Here is a 23,319-nt window from a genome sequence, read left to right as displayed (position 1 = left end):
GTAAGCCTGTTATTGTTCCTTGTTCTCTGTCCTTTTGAATGGGGCCAAAATGTTTGGAATGGCATTGTTGAAAATTTGTGTTGCTATATTTTCACACACCCCCCACAGTTGTCTTTGTGGGTTGATTTTGTTTGTGGGTTTTTTTGGTAAGGAGCCAGTAGCTGGGAACACGCCAGGGATTTTTCTTTCACTGCATTCATTGCTGTTTGTGCCACTCTTCAGCCTCTTAATTACCCGACTGTAATCTTCTTTGGTTCATTGTCCAAATAAAAGTTCAGTCTATTCAGCACTATTTTGCTCTGTGCTGCTTATGTTTCGATCATGTGTAAAATAAGAGTTAATGAGTTAGGTTTAGGTCCGTAAGTGGCACTGTTGCGTGGTCCAGAAGTACACAATTTCTGGTCTCGGATTCGCACCAGATCGGGTTTATGCCATGTTTCCAGTGCAGACAAGGGGATGCCAGAAAATTTGTGCTCTCTAGTGAGAACAACTTGCGTGCATTTCATTCTCTGGCGACGAGTGGGTCGGGGTGTGTTTGGTTTCCAAACCAGCGGTGGGGATGCTCCGGGACTCTGCGGGCACTGGTGCCCTGCTGCAGCGGGGCGGCTCGCTGCCTGCCTGCGGAGCGGTGGGGGACAGCTTCACCGAGAGCTCTGCCAGCTAACCAGCAACCGAGACAGGCGCTGAAAGCAAGCAAACAAAACAGGCACTGTCGTTGCAAATGGCTGTCAAGGAACAGCAAGCTGGTTTGGGTTTGTTTTTTAGAAATGCTCAATTGTTTATAACATATTTCAAGAGTGATTCTTTTTGGTGGGAATAATTTGAAAGTTTGCAAAATCTTATAAGGGAATCTCTTAATTGGATTTCTTTCCTTATTTAGAGAAGAAAACCCAGTTTGTATGATCTTCAAAACATCATCCTAATCAGCTAAACGAGTATTGGAGTTGTCTGGCCATAATCCCTTGTTTGGTATCTAATTATGACTAAATCAAGGGGTCCCCAGGAAAAGAAGCTCTGCTAATAGGAAATGTAACTTGGGATCCAGATATAGCTAGAGGGGCTACCAAGAAGCTGATAAATCTTCTAATTTATGCATAAATTAGACCTTTTGTTTGCCTGACCAGTGTTGCTTTGTCCTCTGGGAGTGATGCTTCTGAGCAGTTTGTTATTTGTTTTACTCGGATCTCTGACAGCATCAGACGGTAGTGAGTGGAAAGAAAGGACGTGGCGTTTGTGGCTGGCCCTTAAATGCCCAGCTGCGTGCTGCAGCAGAGCTGCTGCATAGTGCTGAAGTGGGCTCTGCATTTTTTAAAAGTTGGTGTGCTATGGAAAATACGAGGTTTTGTAGGTGCCTGTAGTATTTCTTAGCTGACAATGATGTGCTATTTTTTTAGTAGTACAATTTTGCTGTAAGTTTAAATTGCAATGATTTTTAATTGAAAAAATAAATCTGCCGGGTATAACTCTGTAAGTGGAAAAGGGTGTTTTATATCTTGATTTGAAGTTTACTGAAGTGATTCTGTTCGGTTATGCTTTGGAAGCAGCCAGTTTAGACAGAGGGCTTGGAAAATACCTTGGAATAAAATGGCACTTTGCTGAACCTGAACCTGGGCTAACCGTGTTAAGCCTGCCTTTGGGAGCAGCAGGGCTGCTCGCAGAGAACCTGGTCTTCGGGTCCTTCGGGTGCTGGCTGGGAGCCTCTAGGGATGCTCAGCGTGGGTGGAAAGCCGCGGGTCCTGCGGGGACACGGTGGGCTGTGGGCACCCTCCGAGTCTCGGCGTGGGCAGCAGGATGTGGCCAGAGCACCCAGCACCCTGCTGCTGCCTGGTGTTCCAGCTGACAGCTTCATGGCCTTACCTCCAAAAGTTGGGTGCGACTGGAGTGAGCACATAGCAGTGCTAACTAAGGGAAGGTATTGCCCGTGAAATGGGCTGAAAGCGCACGCAGTTACAGCTCCAGGGGGCTCGCAGGTACCCCACGCAGGCAGCGGTGCCAGCGGCACCCATCTGCAGTAAAAGGAGAGCAGGGGCAGCAGGTAGCCCTTGGCAAGCAGAAGGGCAGTGCTTCCAGGGGACAGGGCTTAAAATGCTCCTAATGGGAAGTATTTGTAGCAGGCTGCAGAGGTCGTGCGTTAAAGTCCTTGCGAAGGAGCTGTAAAGGTCCTGATGTAACTCACTGTGCTATAAAATCCCTTAGTGGTAACGTTAACCAGCAATTGTAAAACGAGAACGTAGAAGTAGCTGGGTTTTATCACCAAAGTAGGTAATTCTAGTTAAAAACAAACAAACGAAACAGCCACCATGGATAATACCTGGTTTTGCTCTGAAGAAACCTCCAGGATCTGACGGGTGAAGAGGAATGGAGTATTTCCGTGCGTTATGTAAACATCTCATAAAGTCCTCAGCAGGTGGAAATTGGAATGTGCTTAATATACCTCTGGGAGACGAGTGAGCTTTACGATCCTGTTCTGTTCAGAGTGCTGTAGACTCGCTTGATAATTAATATCCCTGAGCTGTGGCAATTAGGGATATTTACACAGGTATATACAGTCCGTCATGTTACCAGAGGTTTCCTTATCCTTTTTTTACAGGTTTTCATGGTAATGTTACATTTTTCTCTGGGGAAAAAAAAAAAAATCTTTATTTTTTTTTTCAGGATTTTTGCTTTTTAAAGACTATTGCATGAACGAAATCGATGAAGCTGTCCCTCAGCTGAAATTTTATGAAGAGGTAAGCTGCCTTGGGCTGAGCTGCGGGGCTGGGAGGGAGGCAGGGAGGCTGCGGGAGCCGTCCCACTGCTCGCGGGGCAGGAGGGGCACATGAGGCCGCACGGTGCCCTGGGCTGTTCCAGCTTCACGGTGGGATGGTCGATGTGCAAGAGACAGGGTCCTGTATGGTAGCGCTTGGAAAGGAGCAGAACTATCATTCTAAACAAGTACGAGAGACTTACAAGTAGTAATGTAACTTCCATCCAGTTGGTATTTCCAGCTTATGCTCTGAGAGTGGTGCAGGTGATATATTTGCCTTCTGTTGGGCAAATAGCTAAGATTTAGAAAATGGAATATTGGCAGGAAAAAATTGCTCAACTTCTGGCAGTGGTTTTATTTGCATATTCTGCAACTTTGTCCTTTTATTAAACCCAAGTTAGCAAGGCGTTTTAAAAGCTGCAGCTCAAGTTTTTAGAACAGCGTAGTTGCGGTCAGACTGGACCTACCGAAGCCTTCCCTGTGCCTGGCCACGGGGCCCCTCTTTGTAGCATCTCTCTGGACGGAGGATGATGCCCTGTTGTCCGGAGCTGATTTTGAGAGGCTGCCTGGGCGTGTAGAGAAGGCAGCACAACTGCAGTGCGCTCTCAAGTGCCTCGTGCCTTCCTCTGGCATCCTTCTGGCTATAGGAAAGACAGCAAACTACAGCTGCCCGTGGCATTGCTCCAGGGGGCTGGTGCTAGCTCCTGGCATTTCTTGGGCATCCTCCTGGCAGTACAAACGCCCCGTCGAGTTCTGCAGGTAGGAGAGGGCACCTCCGAGGAGCGACCTGCCAGCTGCCCGAGGCAGGCGCGAGTGCCGGGGGCGATGCTGCAGCAGGGTGCAGGGAGGGCTCGCGGCACCTCGAGGGGCACGCAGGGCGCCGGAGGAGTCCTCCCACCCCGTTCACGCCCCGCTGGCTGTGTGGCACAGAACTGTCACTAATCCCATCACAGGTGCTGGTCCTGGTTAACACACACGCGCGTGCTGTTAAAATACAGCCCGTATCGCTCTGTATTAATTAGAAGTGCTGCCTGAGACAACCTTTTGTCTGGATTACTCTCAAGCTGATGAGTTTAAAATACCTCTTGCTAGTGGGCTAACAGCACAAAATAGGGTAAGCTGGTATCAGTTTGGAGATAAATCCTTAGCGATACGCTGTTCCCCCACTCAAATTAGATACTTGCTTTCAGTAAAGGGGGATTTTTTCTTCCTTCGTTTCCATCTTTTTGTACGCTGAAGATGTCACTGTCATAAGTAATCAAAAAGGCAAGTTGTAACAGATTGTTTAGCAAGATATTTTTAGCTACCTCTTTATCTCTGAAACAATTTGAAATTGTATTTTTAGGTTATTAGCAAAGTGTTGCCTAAAAAGATTTTAAATGCTTTGTCATGCACTTTTAGAAAAATCCCATTAAAGATATTTAAAGCGAGGTTCATTGTGTTTTCTACTGTGACATACTGGATTCAGGAGCTTTTCTTTTTTTTTTTATGTATTTGATTTACTTACTGCATTTATTACATGTAAAATAATTTGAGTACATGGCTACATTAAAAATCACTTGATGTAGAAGAGCTCCGTACTCCAGGGATTTCACATTGCTGCAGCTTAAGTCACGATCAGGCATTTAAGTGGATGAGTGATTCATCCAGATCGGTTTCAAAAAAGAAAAAAAAAGAAAAAAAAGAGCTTCAAGGTGCTTGAAAACTAACATGTTCTGGTTTCAGAAGATAGTTTGTCAGATGCTTCTTGAAGGTGAGCTGAAGTTCGCTGGGGAAGCGCTGAAATCCGTGATGACATTGTACGGTACCTCTGGGCTGAGCGATGCCGAGGGAGCTGCAGCGAGCAGAGGCGGCTGTGCTTGTAAAACCTGACGGCGTCTGCATGGCCATGGGGTGCTGTTAGGTGCCGGCAGGTGCCGTTAGGTGCTGTCGGCTTAAAGCCGACTTCTGGAGGGCTGCAGGTTGCGTTCACCTGAATTGCATCAGGGTTTCTCCGGTACTTTTAATTATTTTGAGGCATTGCGTTAATTAAAAAAACATTTCTTTGGCAAAGATGTTTTGAATCATTTTAATTATAAAATGATCCCAAGGGGGATGTAGTCACAGATGGCGAATTGTGGTGGAACAGTTGCCTTATCGTTGTCAGCAAACAAGAGGACTACAGCTGGAAAAATACTGGCTTAATTACGGTGTTCCACCTTCAAAGATAGATCGCTCCGAGTTTGTCACATGGAGACCTGCTCGAGAGCTATAAAGTACAGCTCATCCTGTAAGTGGATGCTTATAGCTTCTGAATGATAGAACAGCAACAAAAAAGTTCATTGTGAAACAGAGGCAGAACACATTCTTTTTAAATCCCTACTGACCCTAGGAAACCATGGCACCGGGGAGCGTGGCGGTGTCCCAGCCGCCTTACTCTGCGAGCTGGCCCTGTGGGACCGCTGCTGCTTCCCATGGGCACGCTGAGCACCGGTCACACCTGCAGAATCCTGGTGTATCTTGTGAAGCCCTCTTTCTCACCGCACAGGGTTCAGGTGCAACCCGTGGCTGAGCTGCGGGAGGCTCTGAAGCACACTTTGTCTGCTCTCGGACGTCGGCACCGAGCCTGCCGTGGGCTCCTGGAGCAGGGCGCAGCTGGGAAGGGCTCATCCTGCTGCGCGGTGGATATTCAGAGCATCGAGCGAAATGGTTCGAGAAGGGGTCAACGCTTTCTTTTGAGTGTTACAGGGGCAAGGGCAGCGCCCTCCGTCCGTGGGCTGAGCAGCGGGAAGAAGACCTGCGGCGATGTTGCTGTGCCTGCTCGGCCCAGCTGCACAGGGGCACGCGGACAAACGCTACGGGGGGGAACTCGCTGCTTCAGCACGGCCCTTCTCAGGTGGAGAACACAGAGCTTCGTAGGAGTTTTAGGCAAATGAGTTTCCTTGCATAAAAAAAAGAATGAGAAGGGAAATCTAACGTCACTCGTAACTATGGTATTGTGCATGGCTTTTCCGTACGAGTCCCACCTAAGAAGACAATAAAGTGAAATAAAACTTCAGCCAAAGCAAAGTTCTGTTTTTACCAAATGAGTGAAAAGCATTAAAAATGTGCTCATCTGATGGCTCCTTCTCTCTGGTATTGCAGATAAAAGAATATGAGAAACTGGATTCTGAGGATGAGCGTTTGACCAGAAGTCGGCAGATTTACGACACTTACATCATGAAAGAGCTCCTGTCGTGTTCGCACGTGCGTATCCCCAGATTTCTTGGGTGATTTCTACTTGCTGGAGTAGCTTGACAGTAGTGAAAATACAAAATAGCTGCTAGTTCATTCAGAAGACAATTAAAACTGCTGCAGAAGGAATTGTTTCTGCCAGTGCTAGTAATGCTGTGGATTTCAGTTTGAAGCCCGTGGATCTGGGCTTGGCTGAATTCAGCGTGGGTTTTTGTTGTGTTTTTTTTTTTCAGCAATGAAGTGTAAAGTGGTGATGTGTTCCACCAAGTTTGCCTAAACGTGGTGGTACGCAAAGGAACTAGTTGGAGATTTGTATTTCCTTAACTAAATCTCTATTGTAAAATATGGTAAAATGAGTGCAGATGGTTTGGGTGTAGGTGTGTGTGTGTATGCACGCTTAGCATGCATTAACCTGTCCCTCCCAGCCACAACATCCCCGTCCCCCCCCAAAGCTCAAAGAAACATGAGCTGCGAGGCTCTACAGAGCAGTGGAGGTGTTGATCTCCGATATCCCTGAAAGCTCAGAGCAAAGTTTTATATCGTGTCTAAAACTGATCACACCAGAGCCTTTTCTCTCTGAATTTGTTTGATAAGCAGTCTTTCATGCTGAACTAGAGACAATGCACTTTTTAGCTGCAGTGTGGCAAGTTAAAGACATGGGGCTGTGTTGTGACAGATCCAGCTTTGACAGAGTCAGTGCAAGCACGCGTTTCCTCCAGCTGAAGCTTTGGCCCACTGAGCCGTGTTTAACACTTTGACTTGCTCTTATCTAAAAGACAGATTTGCAGTGTGTTTTACTCTAGTTGTGTGGTGTCTTTGGATGAAGGGTTTAAGCAGTTCTGTTGTTACACATGCATTTTTGTCTCTGTAGTAGTGAAAAGTCCACCTCATCTCTTTTATCTAGAACTGTCCCTGTATATGTTTTTTTTTTCTTTTTAATGAATTTGTCAAAATAGCATCATCTAGTCTTTTCTCTTCTTCTTTCTTCTCATCTTCCCCACTCCTGCTTTCCAGCTTTAGAATAATTGTTTTCCTGCATCATTTTGCAAATGATACAGTAATATACTTCGGAGAAGCTATATTGCACTCATTCTAAATTATGTATATTTATCTTTTCATACGGTTGAACGAACAGCGCTGTAAACCGTAAATGAAACATTTCCAACTGTGTTGATAATCTTTGTTTTTCTTTTTCCAAAAGCCTTTCTCGAAACAAGCTGTAGATCATGTACAAACACATTTAGCCAAGAAACAAGTGCCAGCCAGCCTTTTTCAGGTGAGGTTAAGACAGTCTGTTGAAGTTTTCTTCACTTGTTTGACAGTAAGTGACTTTGTGCATAGTACTTAAGGAGACGATAAAATGGTACCGGTGAATATTCTCTGTAAGTGACACTAGCACGTTTCTCTATGTTGAATAAAAATTATAAAGTACTCTTCTTTGTATCTAAGACATTTGTAAGCACAGTTATGAAAGCTTACTATACCTTGGTGTATGAACAGAACGGTTTTCAAATTTCTGTAATTTTAAGCCATTAACTGTTTTAGAGTAAATCACTTTACATCAGGAAGATACACCTCTTGTTAGCATAAACCAAACTGTAGAGTGGAGAATTTGCCTTAATGTTACAGTAATGTAAAATCTTTGAAAACATTTTTTCTCTTTCTTTGATTTAAAGATATATTTATTCATAGTTGATTAAAGTGAGGAATTAAGCATTCCTACTAACTTGCTTGTTTTTGTCTTTCCACCATACAAAATCCTATCAAAAGTTACCTTTTTAACCAGGAGTTTCTGTACCATTAACATTTTGGTGCTTTTAAAAAAATATTTCTAAAATTTTGAATTGTTAAGAGAGTATAAGATTTGTACATCCTCCACTTGAATATAAGAAAAAGTGCTATCCTGGCTTATTTGCAAAATTATTCATGTTTTTATGATTTTATTTACTTTAGAAAATAAATGAGAAGTGCAATCTTTATTGTTGTAGCTCTAATACAGATTGATACAAAACAGGAAATTCAGATTTCTGCTAACTTTTATAGCTGGTTGCATTAAACCAGTTTGTTTGTGCAGATAATGAACCTCATCAATCATGGGATGCATATAAGCTTCAATTTCTTTGATGTAGATCTTAAGTATTCTTATATATTGCAAAAATGTGCAGATTGCCCCTGCCTGATTTTTCTTACTGCTCAGTGAACTGTTTTTAATGTTGCAATTAGGTGAACTGACAAATTGATAACTACATTGCTTGAGTTATCTCTCACTGCTAATTGGGTTGGGATTTGAGATCACTGCATGGCATCACGCATCAAGAGAAAGTATTTCTCCTTGGAAAAAGTCACTTGTGAGCTGGAGGTGCTGACTTCTTTCTGAGGTCTGAGAGGAGAGAAGCACCAGAAAGATGAACTGTGGCAGCAGCTCTGGGAAGTACAGGCTGCACAGGAGCAACCAGGTGTTCTGTTCAAATACCTAAAAGAACTGCACTGTGATTGCTTTGTGGAAGCTGTCAATAAATAGGTGCTGTACAAAATTGGAAATGTTTAAGGCTTTCTAGCTCATGAAAATATTTTGTGTTTGACTTCAGAGCACCTGCTCAGACTTGGAAAGCTCAATGAAGCTTAAATGCTTCACTTAGCCTTCTTCAAGGCAAACACAGTAAATGCTGTAGTTACACAGGGCTGATGTACAGCGTGGAAGAATTCTTAATAGCATATAGAAATTGAGTCACTGCAGATTTCCAAGCCAGACATTGGCTTGTGAACTTCAGAGGTTCTCAAAACTTGGCATGTGAATTGTGTGTATTGGGTAGGGCTGCATAATCAGCTTATTGTCTACTTAAATGTGTTTCTTAATCCTTTTTAGCCATATATAGAAGAAATTTGTGATAGCCTCCGAGGAAAAATATTTCAAAAATTCATGGAAAGGTATGAACTTTATGTGCCCTATTATGTGGACTTTCTACCTCCTGTAGCAGGCAGTCCAGTCCCTTAAGTATTGCTGTAAAATAAGGCTAACAATGTTCAGTAGCCTTCATGTAATGGTTACGTAGCGTATTATCAGTAGGCCTTGCAAATGACTAGCTTTGTTGTATATCAAGATTATGTCAGGATGTATCAGTGGCAAGACTTTATTCATTGATAATTCTGTAGCTCCATTGTAGCAGTAATGATGGATTGCAGTTTGAGCTTAAAGTTTTAAAAGCACAGAACTGTATTGTTATGGGACAATCAGGGGTAGCCATCTCTTGTGTGTGACCAAAAGACCCAGGATTTCTGCTTGGTGCTGGAGCACCTTGCAGTTAGGCGGAAAAATGTCTGGTAAGGAAAAGAGGCATAGACCTTGGTCAGCCCTCTCACGTTGGTGGAACTGAGTGTGTGTTCAGGGTCTGCAGAGTTCAGCTCTCATCCAACTGCAGCCAGACACACTGTGTAAAATGATGTGGTGGTCTTCTGCGGTCAAATGGGAGTAACTAAACCTGCCTCCATGGAACTATTATTTCTTACTTTGAAAATAAAGACTTAATTATTTATGTAGAAACAGGGAACTATTTTTTGGTAACACCTTGTGGGATTTTCCCCCCTATTTTAAGATAAGTATGGGTTTAAAATATTCCTCAAAGTATATAAAGGTTCATTAACATAAATGGAGCTGCCTCTGTTTTCTTATAATTATCTATATAATTTAAATATTTGTTAGGTCCAATTCCTATAATTATCCATCTCTTTATGTAATTTGATTGCTTGTAAGTTCCAAAGTTAGTTTGTTTTTAAAAAATTAAAAATATGCTGAAGGAGAGATGTAAGAACATACTGAGCACTTCCAATTACAGCAATGGTCTTACCTGATAGCTTTCTCTTATAAGGATGTGAAGTATTAAATCTGTACTGCCCTTTTTTGGTGGGGGTAAGATTGCAGTCCTTAAGAAGGAAGGCTGTCATTTGGTAAAGATCACAACATACGCAATTGCAAATTTTATTTGCAGTATCAGAGTACTGACTTTTTCTAACTTTTAAACCTTTTTCTTTCTACAGTGACAAGTTTACTAGATTCTGTCAATGGAAAAATGTGGAGCTAAATATTCATGTAAGTACTTACACATATATTTATCTTGTCAAAGGCAGATATAAGAAAGAAAGCGATCAGTTTTGAATACTGCTTCTTAAAAGGCCTTATCAAGAAGTACAGTGAATGTTACTGATCTGCTGTTCTATTCCTAGATGTGTAGTCCTCATAGTTCCTGTATGGACAACCCTTCTGCCTGTCTTGGTTAATAGCTTTTTGATTTTTATAATAGCTGGAAGAAGCTGAACTGCTTGAATTGCTTCTTCACAGCACCTGTCTCCTGTTTCCCACAGCTCCAGCATTGTCCCCAGCATGCCTTACCTCAGCCTCTGCTTTTGTCCCTGTGCACTGCTCTTGTACAACTGCGTAAGAATAGCCATCCTCTTCTGCAGCCTTCATTATAAGACTGTTAGTCTTAAGCAAGAGCAGTCTCGTTTGCCTTACTGTTTGTTGTACTCCACACAGTATTGCTTGCAAGAATGTTGAAATAAAGATAATAGAGCTCCTTTTCCCAAAACAATAAATGCAATATAAATATCTATAGCTAAGCCTCTTACTGAAAGACTGGTCTGTTTCTTTCTTTTTTTCCTCCCCTGCTTACAGCTGACCATGAATGATTTTAGTGTACATAGAATAATTGGAAGAGGGGGATTTGGTGAAGTGTATGGTTGCAGAAAAGCAGACACTGGAAAAATGTGAGTACATACACACTTTATTTTAAAGTAAAAAAAAGTAAAGTAAACTCTGAACTAGATAAGGAAATCCTTCCAGTCATTTCTTACAAAATCACTGCAAAGCAGTGTCGAATTACTGCATATTTCCTCCTAATTAAATTTTACCCCAAGAGGTTCAGATTTCTGGATCATCTTTAAGCTTTGTTTGATATTTGATCCTGTTATGTGCCATGCAGCAGGGCTTCAGTCTGGTGGAGTTCTTAAGCATGTCCTTCGTTTAAATGGTCTCGTCAAAATTAATGGAGACTGCACACGTTTAAAATTAAGTATGTGCTTAAATGATTTCCTGCATCAGAGCCTAACAGTGCTGAATGATATTTCTGTGGAAACCCTGGTGACTGTGTGAGGTGTTATCTCTCGTCTGCTGAAGGTTGCTGTTCTCGCAGCAAATCCTAGCACCTCGTTGGTGCTAACACAGTGTTAGAGGATGACATAGGAATATGACCTCAGTGTTGATCAGTCTGTAGGGTCATGTCTGGGCAGGGACTGAATATGGTACTTTAGATCTGTGTAATTGCATAAGTTTCTGCCCTGATGAGCGCATGTTTCACTGGCAAAATCAGTGATGCTTGATTACATTTGGAAGAAACATAGTTCCAGCGTTGGATTTTGTTTAATAGAGCTCTTGGTGGGAACTCCAAAATAACTCTGTGTTTTATTTTTTTATTTTTCTGGTCTTACCATTCACACACTTTTCCTTATCAACAGATTTCAATTTCTAGACATTATTGTCCTATTAAGTCCTGTTCTGAACATCTGGGCATTGATTTAACAAATTGTTCTTGATGTGTTTGTTTGTTTTTTTAATTATTATTATTATTATTATTTTTCTTTCTTTCTTTCTTTCTTTTTTTTTTCTTTCATCTTGCTCTTCTCCTAACAATTTTAGTCCAGGGACCATCCTCATACCTTTACTATTCTACATAAGCATGGTATGTTTGAAGCACCAAATCTCTGCAGTTACTGCTGGCTTCACTGGCAATTGTGTGTGCTTAGCATCCTTGGTAATAATACAATTCTGAGCTATTAACCAGTGGAGGATCTTAATGTTGCTATCACGCTCAGTATTTTTGCAGTGACCTCTCAAGTATTTATATTAATACTACTACTAACAATACTGTCTTTATTCTTGCTTTGGTACTTTTTTTTTTTAGTCCATTTACAATTCATTAATTTGTCTATGTACAAAAATAAACGTCTTATTCAGCTTGAGCCACACTGAGTAGGCATCCACCCTGAAGAGGTAGTTCTCAGGTTCCCAGCCATTTTCATGCCAAGTTTTGCTATGGCAGGAGGCGGATAAACCTTGGGACTAGCAGGGGGAGCAAAGGACAGATTTTCTCAGGTATAAATAGAGTAAAGGAAAGTGAAATGTGGGAAAGCCAATCTTTTTCAAATCTGAAGTGAAACCTTAGATTAGGTTCAGTTTCTGGGTAGAGGTTTGGTTTAGTTCTTTCTTAATCCAAACCTGTTTACCCATCCCTAATCCAGATCCCGTCCACTCTAGATGGCTGCCTCTGCTGCACTTACTGCCTGCAAGGAGCTTGGGAAGCCACCCCTCCAAGGTAAATGCCATCGGTGTTTCACTAACCCACAAAGATACACCTGAGGCTTCTTTCACATCACCTCCTTCAAGGACATGTAGATAGGGGCCAGAGATACAATTCAGAAAGCAGCCCAAAGCGAGGGGGACAGCAGTGCTTTGTGAGCATGTAACTTGATAGAAGAATGAGATACTTGATTTCAATCACCCTGAAACGGCCCCAGTCATTCACTTGGAGCGGTGACGTCAAAGCTAAGTAAAGGGTAGCGTGTGAAATGTTATTTATAGTCTTCGTCTACTGACTTCTCAGCAAGAGCACGTGCTGTGAATAAATTCCCTGTTTTAGAAACTCCAGATTCCATACGCTCACTCTCACTCTTCCCCACTCACAACACATGCATGGCAAGTACTGATGTGGCTTTTTTGGGAGCGCTGGTGGCGAAGTGCAGAGCGAAGGTGATAGGAGGCCCTGGTTCTGAGCAGAGCTGTGGCAGCGTAGGCAGTTGGTAGCACTGATGTAGTGCGGCAACGTGGTATTCTCCTGAGCTTGTTTTAAAATGAATGGCCCTGTCCTAAAAATCCATGGCTGCCCATGTCTAGAACTCTTCTGTGGAGGAACATACCTGTCCTTCTCTGCTGTTGGCTGATAGGAGTAGGTTCACCTAACGTTTTGAAAAAATACCCTCAGACTGTATTGCATCCTGCTCTTGTTTGACAGTTGTTAAGGTAACATTTGTTTTTGAGCAAAATTGTATTTCTTTTGTAATAGATTGTAGAAGATTAAAAAGCTTGCTTTCTTATATCTAACATTTTGGGGAGTAGAAAACAAACTTTAAAAACATAAATATATAAAAAACTCAGTGTGTACTCAAGATACTACTTTCCTGGTTGAGCTGAAATTGTAAGAATTAAATAGAGCCGTGCTAGGGTCTCTGTTACTTAATTCCTGCTGCAAATCCTTGCTTGTAGGTATTGAAAAATGGGTATTTCATATGTAATTCCTATATCACTGTGGTTGTTTGGACACAAAACTATTTGTCAGAGCACATTTGTCTGTGAGGAGGCTTCTGTTGAAAATGTTTTAATTCTGTGAGATTTTGGAGCTTTTTTTATTTAACCATGTTATGATGTGTTTTTAGTACCACTTTGAAGTGCTTAAAGAGCCTGCTTGCAGGATACTTAAAATAAGTATTGCATAATTGCTAGTGAATAATACTGAGTATAGGAGGATTTTTTTTTGGTGCTTTTTCTGAATGGTTAATATTTTCAGGTATGCAATGAAATGTTTAGATAAGAAGAGAATCAAGATGAAGCAAGGAGAAACATTAGCCTTAAATGAAAGAATTATGCTGTCTCTTGTCAGTACAGGAGTAAGTACTCGTTATTCTTATTTTTTTGCATATGATATTAAAACTGTTATGCCTAAAACATATTTCATCAATTCAGCTTTGTGACATGCAAAAGTTAACCTGCCCCCGGAAACCTTCCCAATGATTCTAGCAGTATGTCTGAAGTAAGGATAAAAGAGCAAGCTTGTGTTCCTGGTTGGATGCTTACAGAAATGAGCATCTCGGGTGAAGAAGGCTTGAGGAGGTTCCCATTCCTCTATCACTTAGTTTTCTGAATGTATGAATATTCCTTTTACAAGTATTTATATTTGAAACATTTCCAAAACATTATTCTGTCTGTAAATAAAATTTCCTTTTCTGCTATAGTTAGATAATACTTTTGCAGAACATGAGACGCTATTTCACAAAAAAACTTCAGTTACAAGGTCTTCCTCCTTTTCCTGTGTCTCCGATGTTATCTTACCCAGTTTGCCCGTTTTGTTTTTATCTACTTCAGCCAAGTAGCTATCAAGATGTAAAAAGAAAGTCTGCCCATCTAGCATACAAGTCTATTTAAAATTGGAAGTGTTACTAGCATGCATAAAAAGCAGCCCCACTGGCTGTAGTTTCAGCAGGCTGCGCCTCGCTGCCCGCAGAGGAGGAGTACAGCAGTGTCCGCAGTGTGCTCAGCCACGTGCTCAGCCAGCTTCGCAGCAGGCTTTGAAGTGCCAGAGCCTTCTGAGTACACCGGCCTCCTCGTTAAACAAAACTTGAAATCAGCTCATATCGCCATGGTTACATGTGAAGTTGGGAAAAAGGTTAATTTTCCTCATTACTATTGTGGTGTACGAATTCAACGTTCGGTTTGCAGCTTCATGTAAACACATCCCCAATTCCCTGGTTGAAGCACGAGAAGGAATTGCATGTGATTTTGTTCTAGACTTGCTGGACAACAGGTGTGCAAACAGCATAGTGTCTGCAGTGCAGGAGGATTACTGCTTCGGTTTATGAGACAGCAGAGAGAAAACATTCTGCTTTCCTCACAGAGACGCGATCTGTATCTTGTGGAGATTAGATAAATCCTGATTTGGGTTCTGCATTATCCAAAGGATTAGTAAATGCTGATTCCATTTTTTTTAGAAATCTCACTTGTGATGTACATAGTTTTATTTTGTCCTTTATGTCCACCTTGGCATCCTGGTGGTCCTGTGAAGTTGAGGGAACCCAGGGGTCTCGTGGGGCCTGCGGGTGCCTCCCCCAGCAGGAGCCTGGGCCTGCGCCCCCATTGCTGGTGGCTGCACAGGGCGCGCTGGTCTGGTCTTCTGCAGGCCTGGCGTTGGAAAATGGAGACTTTTTTTTTTCTGGGTTTGCATATCAATACAGAATTCCAGTTACTAAACAGTGCCCTTTTATTGTCAAGTAAAAGCACTGTGCATCTGACACCATTTGGTGCTTCTCAGCCTGCAGCAGGCACCTGAGGTCCTTTGTGGTGCAGACTGGCAGGAGAGCTCGTGGCATTTTTGTCCCTGGAAGGTTAGCTTCTGAACTTCTCTTGCCACCCGTCAGATAATTTTCCTCTACTGTTAGGAACGCTCTGGTATAGCACATCCTAAAACAGAAATTAGGGAAGATACACATCCAGGTGTCATTGGGAGGTTAGCTTTGTCCTCACTGCAAGGCTCTGAAGGAAGGACAAGGTGATTCTTCGCATGTCCCACGTTAGAACCTCCTCCCCTGCCTCGGCCTTGCTCTGGAGAAGGGCAGGCATGCACTGACATTAAAAGGCATTTCCTTCCACATAGAATGGCATTTACATTTTGTTTGAGAATGGAGACAGGGGAAGGACTGGAGAGCATTTCTTTGTTCTTTTATCTCTGAAATTAAGCATTGGAACAATTTCGTAAGAGCTGTGCTGGGTTTATCAGTCTGACTTTTTAGTCCAGTTAACTTTTGTCACCAAGGATAAATTGCAGCTTGTACAGAGGTGTTGGCAGCCCTGAGAGCCAGTGGGGTGGAAGGAATCCTGTGGTGGAGACTAGAAAAGAAATCTAGGCAAATTAAGAATAATCATCTTACTTCAATTTGTGACTCCAATTGGTTGCTCCAGTACCGAATGTAAATTTCCATGTCTAATGATTCACAAAGAAAATGGTTTTCAAGGCTGATAATGGTGGAGCTCTCGTTTGCTGATAGGAGAGCGCCTAGGAAGGCATTTAGCAACAGAAAAGCAAGACAAGCAGCTTGTTGTTCTGGTAAGCACCATCAGCTCATTAGTGACTTCTTTTACATTCTCAGAAAGAGAGCTTGAAAAGAGTTTTTATACAAAATGCCATCAATTCAGATGAAATACACCTGCCCTTGCAAGAAATGCCGTAGCATTTTGGATTTGCAGAATTAAATAGTTATGGAAACAGTGGAAGAAGATGATTCATTCTGCTCCCAAGTGCAAGCCGTCGGGTTCGCGTGGCGCCCGCCTTCCCCAGTGGCAGGCCTTAGCGCTGCCCAGAGCAGCCGAGGAACTGGAAGTTCGTTTTAGCACAATTAGTCACATAACTGGGAATCCAGATGTCTTTGCAAAATACATAATAGCAGCTGTGCACATTACACATACGTCTGTGTAATCATTTTTGTTAACCCACCTAAGAGTTTGGCGTTCACAACTACTCCTTGAACAGGGAGCTCCCGGAGCCGAGCACATCGTGGCCGTGTTGTGACAGTAGCTGCTCACCGTGATGGTTCAAACCGTGCGGCCAGAATGACGACAGGCACCTCTGTGGGGCACAGGAGCTGTCTAGCAGCACAAAACGGGGGCTCTGCCTTGCTTGGATTCTCCATGGGTCTATTTCCTTTGTCATCGACCCGTGGTGTAGTGCAGACGAACTGCTCAGGCTTCTTGTTCCGATTCTGCAAGACACAGGCCCTGTCTTCCTCTCCCGTATTGACTTTCAGTCTGGAGGCATGAAAAGCACGTTGAAGTTCTTAGAAGACAGCGTAATAAGGAAAATATTTTACTTCCCGTTTTAAGAAAAAAATCTGTAATACCCAGTATTTACCTAAAATTCAAAAACAGGAACATTGAAATCATTGAGACCACCATGCTGATGGACTGTAGGAAAAGCACCTGCCAGAGGAGCTGTTGGTGGAAGCAGGGGGTTGTTCACTACATCCTTGACTGGAGGGCACAAGGTTTTCATGCGGGCAGCCCAGGGCACGACGAGCAGCCTCACAGGGCTGGGGCTTCAAGCTGCTATGGGGCACTGAAGCTTTTGCAGCTCCTTTGGGGATCATTTGACAAAAAGAAGGCTGGATTCAAGATGGCCTTAAAGGGATGGTTAAAGATAAGTTATTTACAGCAAAAGTGGACAGGCTGAGTAATAAAACAGCTGAGATTGAGTCTTTTTTTTCCCCCTGTGAGGGGAGGTACCTTATTTTTGCATGTACCGAGATCTGTAGGACTCTTAATTACGCTTGAAACGTGGAAATATCCCCAAATCCTGTTAGCGACTCAAAGGGCCGCCTGTCGGAAGGGCAGGTCTTCTCCCTGCGCTTGAGGCACCGACCTGCACATCTCAGAGAGAGCAGCCAGCACGGCACAGAGCCGCTGCTGCTGGCCGCGCTGCTCCGTGCTACGAGCGGGCTGTGCCTGCCTGCTGCCCTGCTGCGTATTTCATACCTACCATCTAGATATACACTCTTTTTTTCTTTTCTTTTTTTTGCCTTCCCTGTGATTTATTACCAGAAATCTGTCATCTGTGGTTTTTGGACTTAATCCAGAATTGTTTAGATACAAAGAACTGTTTCCACACTATTTTTAATCTACACAACGTTGTCATACTGTCATTTGTATTTTTTCACAACAGAAGCTTGAGTGCTGCTTTGAAATATTATTTTATTGGGAAATATCCTTTATTGCTTTACGTTTCATTTTTTAAAAATACATTTTTTTTATGCTGGGAAATACTCTTTTGCAGTGGCTTTTCTGTCAGAAAAATATGGCACTACTGCAATTATTTCTCTGTTAAACAATGAGAAGGTAGTGATTAAATTAGGAAAGCTTACAGAAAAATGAATTATGCTTCGCATTTACGCTTGCAGATTTCTTTTTTTTAAAAATGGATTCCATAAAAATCTAGGCATATTGTTTTCTGGGATAGGAACGTCCTTTTAGTTGTGTATATATATATATATATATATATATTGTTTTATGCTGTTTAGATTATAATACTAAATCCTTTTGGATGATTTGATTGCTCTGGGGGTTTAGGAAGCCTGCTTGGGCTTCAGAAAATTCAGAAATTCAGAAAGCTAACAATAATTCTGCTAAAGCTTTTGCTCCCAAGTTAAGTCATAACGCTGCTAGTCCACAGATATGAGCAATACGACGTTTATAACGGGACGTAATACCTTTTATTAGATGCCATGTTGTCTTGCCTGTAGTCTGCTTATTTCTAGGACCATTTGGCAGCCAGGCATTTTCCGTGCACTTTTCTGCAGGGCTTCTCAAACGCGTGCTCACGCTCAGCAGCGTTGTACCTGGGATGAGGATTTGCACAGTCAGCAATAAATCACAGCAAAATAAAGTTTGGTTTGAACGTTACCGCGGGGTCAGCCCACGAGATCTGGGAATCTCTGGGGATTAAAGACAAGCGTGTAAAGCTTTCTATTTAAGTGTACTGGATGTTGCCTTGTGAGAGGATGAACCGAGGTGAACCGTCCCGGGGCCAGTGAGGATCCTGCTGTGCGGCTCCGTTATCAGCGGCCCAAGGCCACCGCGCTGTGCTGCTCAGCTGGAAGGAAGCGAGTTCCTGTGCGAGGCTCCCAGAGCTTTCACTATCAATACTGCAACAATTAACACATTGTCTAAGTTATGTTAGGTCAAATTCGTGCTTCCTGCATGGCATTCTGGCTCGTCAGCAGTTAAGCTTGTCTTCCTGTCAGCTTCTGTGGTTTGGGGTCAGACCTTCAAATATCGGTTTTATAGTACAGTTTGCCTGGACAGCACAGCTTTCTTGAAGGTTTTGTTACAGAATGTCAGACCAGCCCTGGTTTCTTAGGGCTTCAGAGATCAACAAGGTAATAGCCATTGCTATTAATTAGCCAACTTGTATCACATACGGACCTAATGAAGAGAGGAGGATCTGCCAGCTTCCTGCAATGGTTTCTTGCAGTGTGCCTTCGTTATAGGTGTACAGCTTGCTGAACAGATGATTTGCAGTAGAGATGTTTATCCAGCTGTATTTTTTAAGGCTGCTTGCATTAAACATCTGTGTGAATTCGGGCTAAAAATCATCAAGAAGTGGAAATGTGTAATCCATGCCATCCCTCCCTGTGCCTGGCTGATCTGCAGAGGGGGGTCTTAAATCTGCACCCCTACGTACTCGCTTTCTTTCTGTGCACAGTGCAAGCCTTGTTGTTCTTGCTTCCCTCGCATTACATACGAAGCAGAGCTGTGATTCCTTCCTCGTGTGTTTACGTTCCTTTTAATCATCTGCTGCAAACTCTGCTGGAGAGCTGAAGGGCAGCAGAGGGTGGCGGGAGGCTGACCGTCACGTTAGTGCAGCTCTCAGGGAAGTTCAGCGGAGCAGACAGGGTGTTACCAGCGTAGCTTTTCATGTTTGGGCAAGGACAAAGTTCTCTTTCCTTGGGGATTTTGTGCGTGATGCGACTCAGATTCTCCATCAGCATTCCAGTGGTTGAGCGTTCTCCATGCAGTCATGGGAGATAGTTCATATCCTTTACACGGCGTGGTCTGAAGCTTGCTAGCTTTAATGTATATTTCATGAGTATCTAGCACAAACTGTGGTAAATGCTTCCAGAGTACCCCTAGCTTCTGTAGTTGGAAATCTTCAGAAGATGATGATGCTCCCTGCAGTTTGTAAGTCTTTGCCTCCTCACAGCCTTTTTACTTTCATATTGAAGTAAGATAGCAAAATGTTAACATCTCTGAACTGTAAGTGAAACATCACAGTACCTATGTTTGTAAACAAATGGCTCCAGGAAGTTATTATGACTATTAGCAAATATCGTAGCAAAAATAGCACATTTACTTTTAGCTTCTCTAAGTAGTAATTTGCTTATTATCTGATAAAAACTCTTTGCTCCTTTCCTTCTAGGACTGTCCTTTTATAGTGTGTATGACCTATGCCTTCCACACCCCTGACAAACTCTGTTTCATTCTGGACCTGATGAATGGTAAGCAAGGCTAATGAAGGTGATGACAGCGTTACAGAAATATTGGCAGGAAGACTAGCTGAGGTCATGAGGAGAACAAGAGGAAAATAAACTGAGGTGCAAACATCAGTTTGTGAGCTGGAGGCATAAATTGACCTAAACCAGGGAACGTGTAGAGCATACTGAAAAATCTGTTACTTTATAGCATTAACAGATTTAAATAAAGATATCAGAGAAATTGGTAGGTTGGATGCTTGAGGAAATGATGGTCATGTGGAGAAATGTATGAGGAGATCAGGGACACAGCTAGCAGAATAAAAGTAAAAGGACTATTATAAGGAGCTCTGCAAAGAAGATAGATGGGAGAAGCATTCATCTTGAAGGAAAAAGATACCTAAAAGCTTTAGCATAACTGTTATGAGAAGACCCAGGGAGAGTAATGGCAGTGTTGAGAGAGAGGAGTTACTGTGGGACTTGCACTCGAGCTGTGGCTGTGGTCCTGTGGTGAACACCTGCAGACGGAGCACCTCTGCACCAACTGTGTTGCAAGGATGGAAATTTAACTAATAATTAGAGCTCAGATCCTGCAAGTAATAGACTGGCTTTGGTGTTTTGCGAGTGAAGATTCTCACTAAAATCAAAAGAGTAGGTCAAATTCCAGTTGATTTAAATCAGTAGCTTGATCAGAAACAGTTTTCTAGGAATATTCTCTGATGTGTTGATGGTGTGGATTAGCTCACAGAGTGACGTTGCATTGTGCCTGTTCTTTGATTAGGAAAGCGTGAAAATATCCCAGCATGAATGTTTGTATATGCTAATTTATTCGGTTCTCCAGAAACCTGGATATGTGACTGCATTTTACTTGCTGTGGAAATCCCTTGCCTTAAAACTCAGTTGCTAGATTAGTCACTGACTGCAAACATGGATGAAGTAAATGCACTTCGAAAATGGAGCTTCAGAATAATCCAGTTTATTTATTAAATTTCTCAAGTATTTTGTCATCATGTGTAGGTCTGGTCTCTTTGTGTTCCATGGGGTATTAGAACCTACAGATGCTGAGCCGCTCCCCACATATGCTGTCTGCCAGTGAAACAAGGTTTTACAGTTCTTCTAATTGCATCTCAATTCTTCTAATTTTTAGGAGGAGATTTGCACTACCACCTCTCCCAGCACGGAGTATTTTCTGAAAAAGAAATGAGGTTTTATGCTACTGAAATCATCCTGGGTTTAGAACACATGCACAATCGCTTTGTTGTATACAGAGACCTAAAGGTAATGGTTAACACAGGGACTGCATCCATGCAGGTGGTAGCTGGATAGCAGCAAACAGCCCAGACTGCTGAGAAGTGAAGTACCTTATCTGAAATCTGTTCTGGGGAAGAATATGAATTATTTGCTTACCTTTGGCTAAATTTTCTAATAATTCCTCAACAAAGTTTTAATCCATGCTCTGAACCAGTTTAACAGGCCTGGGAGACGCTTCCTCGTGCCAAAATAAATGCCATGCACTGTTATTCATCTCAGTTACCATCTTAATGATGCTATTAATTTAGAGGTATATCAGTTTGTAAAACCCCAGAAAAAGGAGCGTGTGTGACAGGAGGAGATTAGGGAGACAGTGGCTGGGGAGCATTTCACTGGCAAATGGAAAGTTGGAGGCTTCTGGGACAGGTGCACGTGGGACAGGTGGCAAAGAACGTGGGGAAAAAGTGCACAGAAAGAGCAGAATGTAGGTAGCCAATAAAGGATGTAAGAGCTGCACACAGGCCTTTCTGTCAAGAACCAAAAGCAGTGTGGACTTGACGCCAGAATAGTTTTATTCTTTCACGTGCCTCCTGTTTCAAGCCTTGTCTGATTTTTTTTCTCTTCTGTTATTCTTCAGTATTTTGTAATATCCCTATAAAGCTGATAGTAGTGCTCTGTTAGAATGTTGATTTTACCTAGAAAGTGTCTGTTGTGTTCATTTTGTAAGTTCTGTGTTTTTTTTTTTTTAGAAGCAATAACCAGCATGTACTGATGTCTGAAAAAATATCAAGTAGTAACCTTTCTCTGTTTATACATTTCTAGCCTGCAAATATCTTGTTGGATGAACATGGGCACGTAAGGATATCAGATCTTGGGTTGGCCTGTGATTTTTCCAAAAAGAAGCCACATGCTAGTGTGTAAGTAGCGTGTATGGGAGCTTTGCTGCACGTATAATCATTGCTAAATTAATCCTTGATGTGTCTTTATTATTTAACTTTGCCTAAAGGAAAAAAATACCATTTGTGTGGCACAGGCTTGCTCTATAAGGCGGCTACGCTGCATACCCTGATAGGGTTTTTCAGACTCCTCTTTCTGTTTTCCTGCACAGTTGTAGCAGCTGATGTGTAGGCATGGCTGGAAGATGACACATTATTTCGAGATGATTCATTGTTCAGAGAAGATAAGAACCTGACTGAGTTAAAGTACCAGATTGTTTTAATTGTCCTAAATGGATAATTAAATATTCTGAAACCGACTAAAAAACAAGATTTGTTTTGCCATTCTCTTTCTGGATTTTTGTTAGATCTGAAGGCAAATTGTGTTCCTTTCTGCCTCTTGGCATCAGATTGTAACTGGGAACTGAATTTCTTGTGTGTGGATTATCTGGCATATCTTATTCTTAGGTCCTCATTTGCCCCAGTTTAGTCTCAGGAGTTATGCAAAAAGGAAAGCTTCGTCCTGTCATATCTTAAAAGATTTGCATCTCACTGTAGCTGCTTCAGTTTGCCTTATCATTTCTGTTTTCTGTTGTTTTGTTCCAAGATATTTCCTCAAGAGATTGATATAAACAGAAAACATGCATAAGTATGTATGGCCAAAGCAAAAGCAAAATAAAATCATGTTTTACAATATTTTTTTTAAGTGAGACTATCAGCTTTTTTTTTTTTTTTCCCCAAAGGTAGATTTGTTTGTAATCAAAACTTTCCTTTCTACTTCTCAGAGGTACCCACGGGTACATGGCTCCAGAGGTGCTCCAGAAGGGAACAGCATATGACAGCAGTGCGGACTGGTTCTCGTTAGGCTGCATGCTTTTCAAACTTCTGAGAGGGTGAGTGAAGTTTCATGTCACATCTGCTTTTTTTTTTTCTTCTTTTTGCATGGGCCCCATCACTGTCTCTTCCCTGAAATACTGATAAGCAATATAGTATATTGTATCTAAAACAATATTTTACTGTCATCCCTGCACGTTAGACCACATCTGCACATGAGATTAAAGTAGGCTTTTTTTGCTTTCAAAGCCAACAAAACTCAAGCCGTGCTTCCTTTAGTATGTACAGGTTTGGAGCAGTGAGGAAGGTGGATGATCTGATTTGACTTCTTCTGATAGCAATTTACTCATCTGTTGGTAGTAACTAAGCATTTTAGATGAATATGTGATTCATTGCTTAAATGTACTAGCAGCTCTGTTGAATTAGGGACTTCATCACAGGCTTAAGACCTTCTTTTAAGGTGAAAATCCTTGCTGCATTGTTCCCTTTCTAGCATGATAAATC

The 23,319-nt window shown here is 42.2% G+C and overlaps 1 protein-coding gene across 1 annotated transcript in view; it reads left to right on the top strand.

Annotated features, from left to right (window-relative positions):
• The window catches only part of GRK3 (G protein-coupled receptor kinase 3), a 52,974-nt gene that overhangs the window by 13,061 nt on the left and 16,594 nt on the right, over positions 1-23,319 (top strand). Inside the window, exons 2-12 of the mRNA XM_035340162.1 lie at positions 2,656-2,729; positions 5,870-5,971; positions 7,161-7,235; positions 8,826-8,887; positions 9,995-10,046; positions 10,629-10,720; positions 13,573-13,672; positions 19,744-19,822; positions 20,943-21,073; positions 21,869-21,963; positions 22,767-22,874. Coding sequence (XP_035196053.1) covers positions 2,656-2,729; positions 5,870-5,971; positions 7,161-7,235; positions 8,826-8,887; positions 9,995-10,046; positions 10,629-10,720; positions 13,573-13,672; positions 19,744-19,822; positions 20,943-21,073; positions 21,869-21,963; positions 22,767-22,874 — 970 coding nt within the window. The remainder of the gene's footprint in view (positions 1-2,655; positions 2,730-5,869; positions 5,972-7,160; positions 7,236-8,825; positions 8,888-9,994; positions 10,047-10,628; positions 10,721-13,572; positions 13,673-19,743; positions 19,823-20,942; positions 21,074-21,868; positions 21,964-22,766; positions 22,875-23,319) is intronic.

This window comes from Oxyura jamaicensis, chromosome 15, assembly GCF_011077185.1.
Source record: "Oxyura jamaicensis isolate SHBP4307 breed ruddy duck chromosome 15, BPBGC_Ojam_1.0, whole genome shotgun sequence".
In the NCBI taxonomy this organism is placed as follows: Eukaryota; Metazoa; Chordata; class Aves; order Anseriformes; family Anatidae; genus Oxyura; species Oxyura jamaicensis.
Note: the sequence above shows the minus strand (reverse complement) of the source record. Positions and strands in the feature narration are given on the sequence as shown.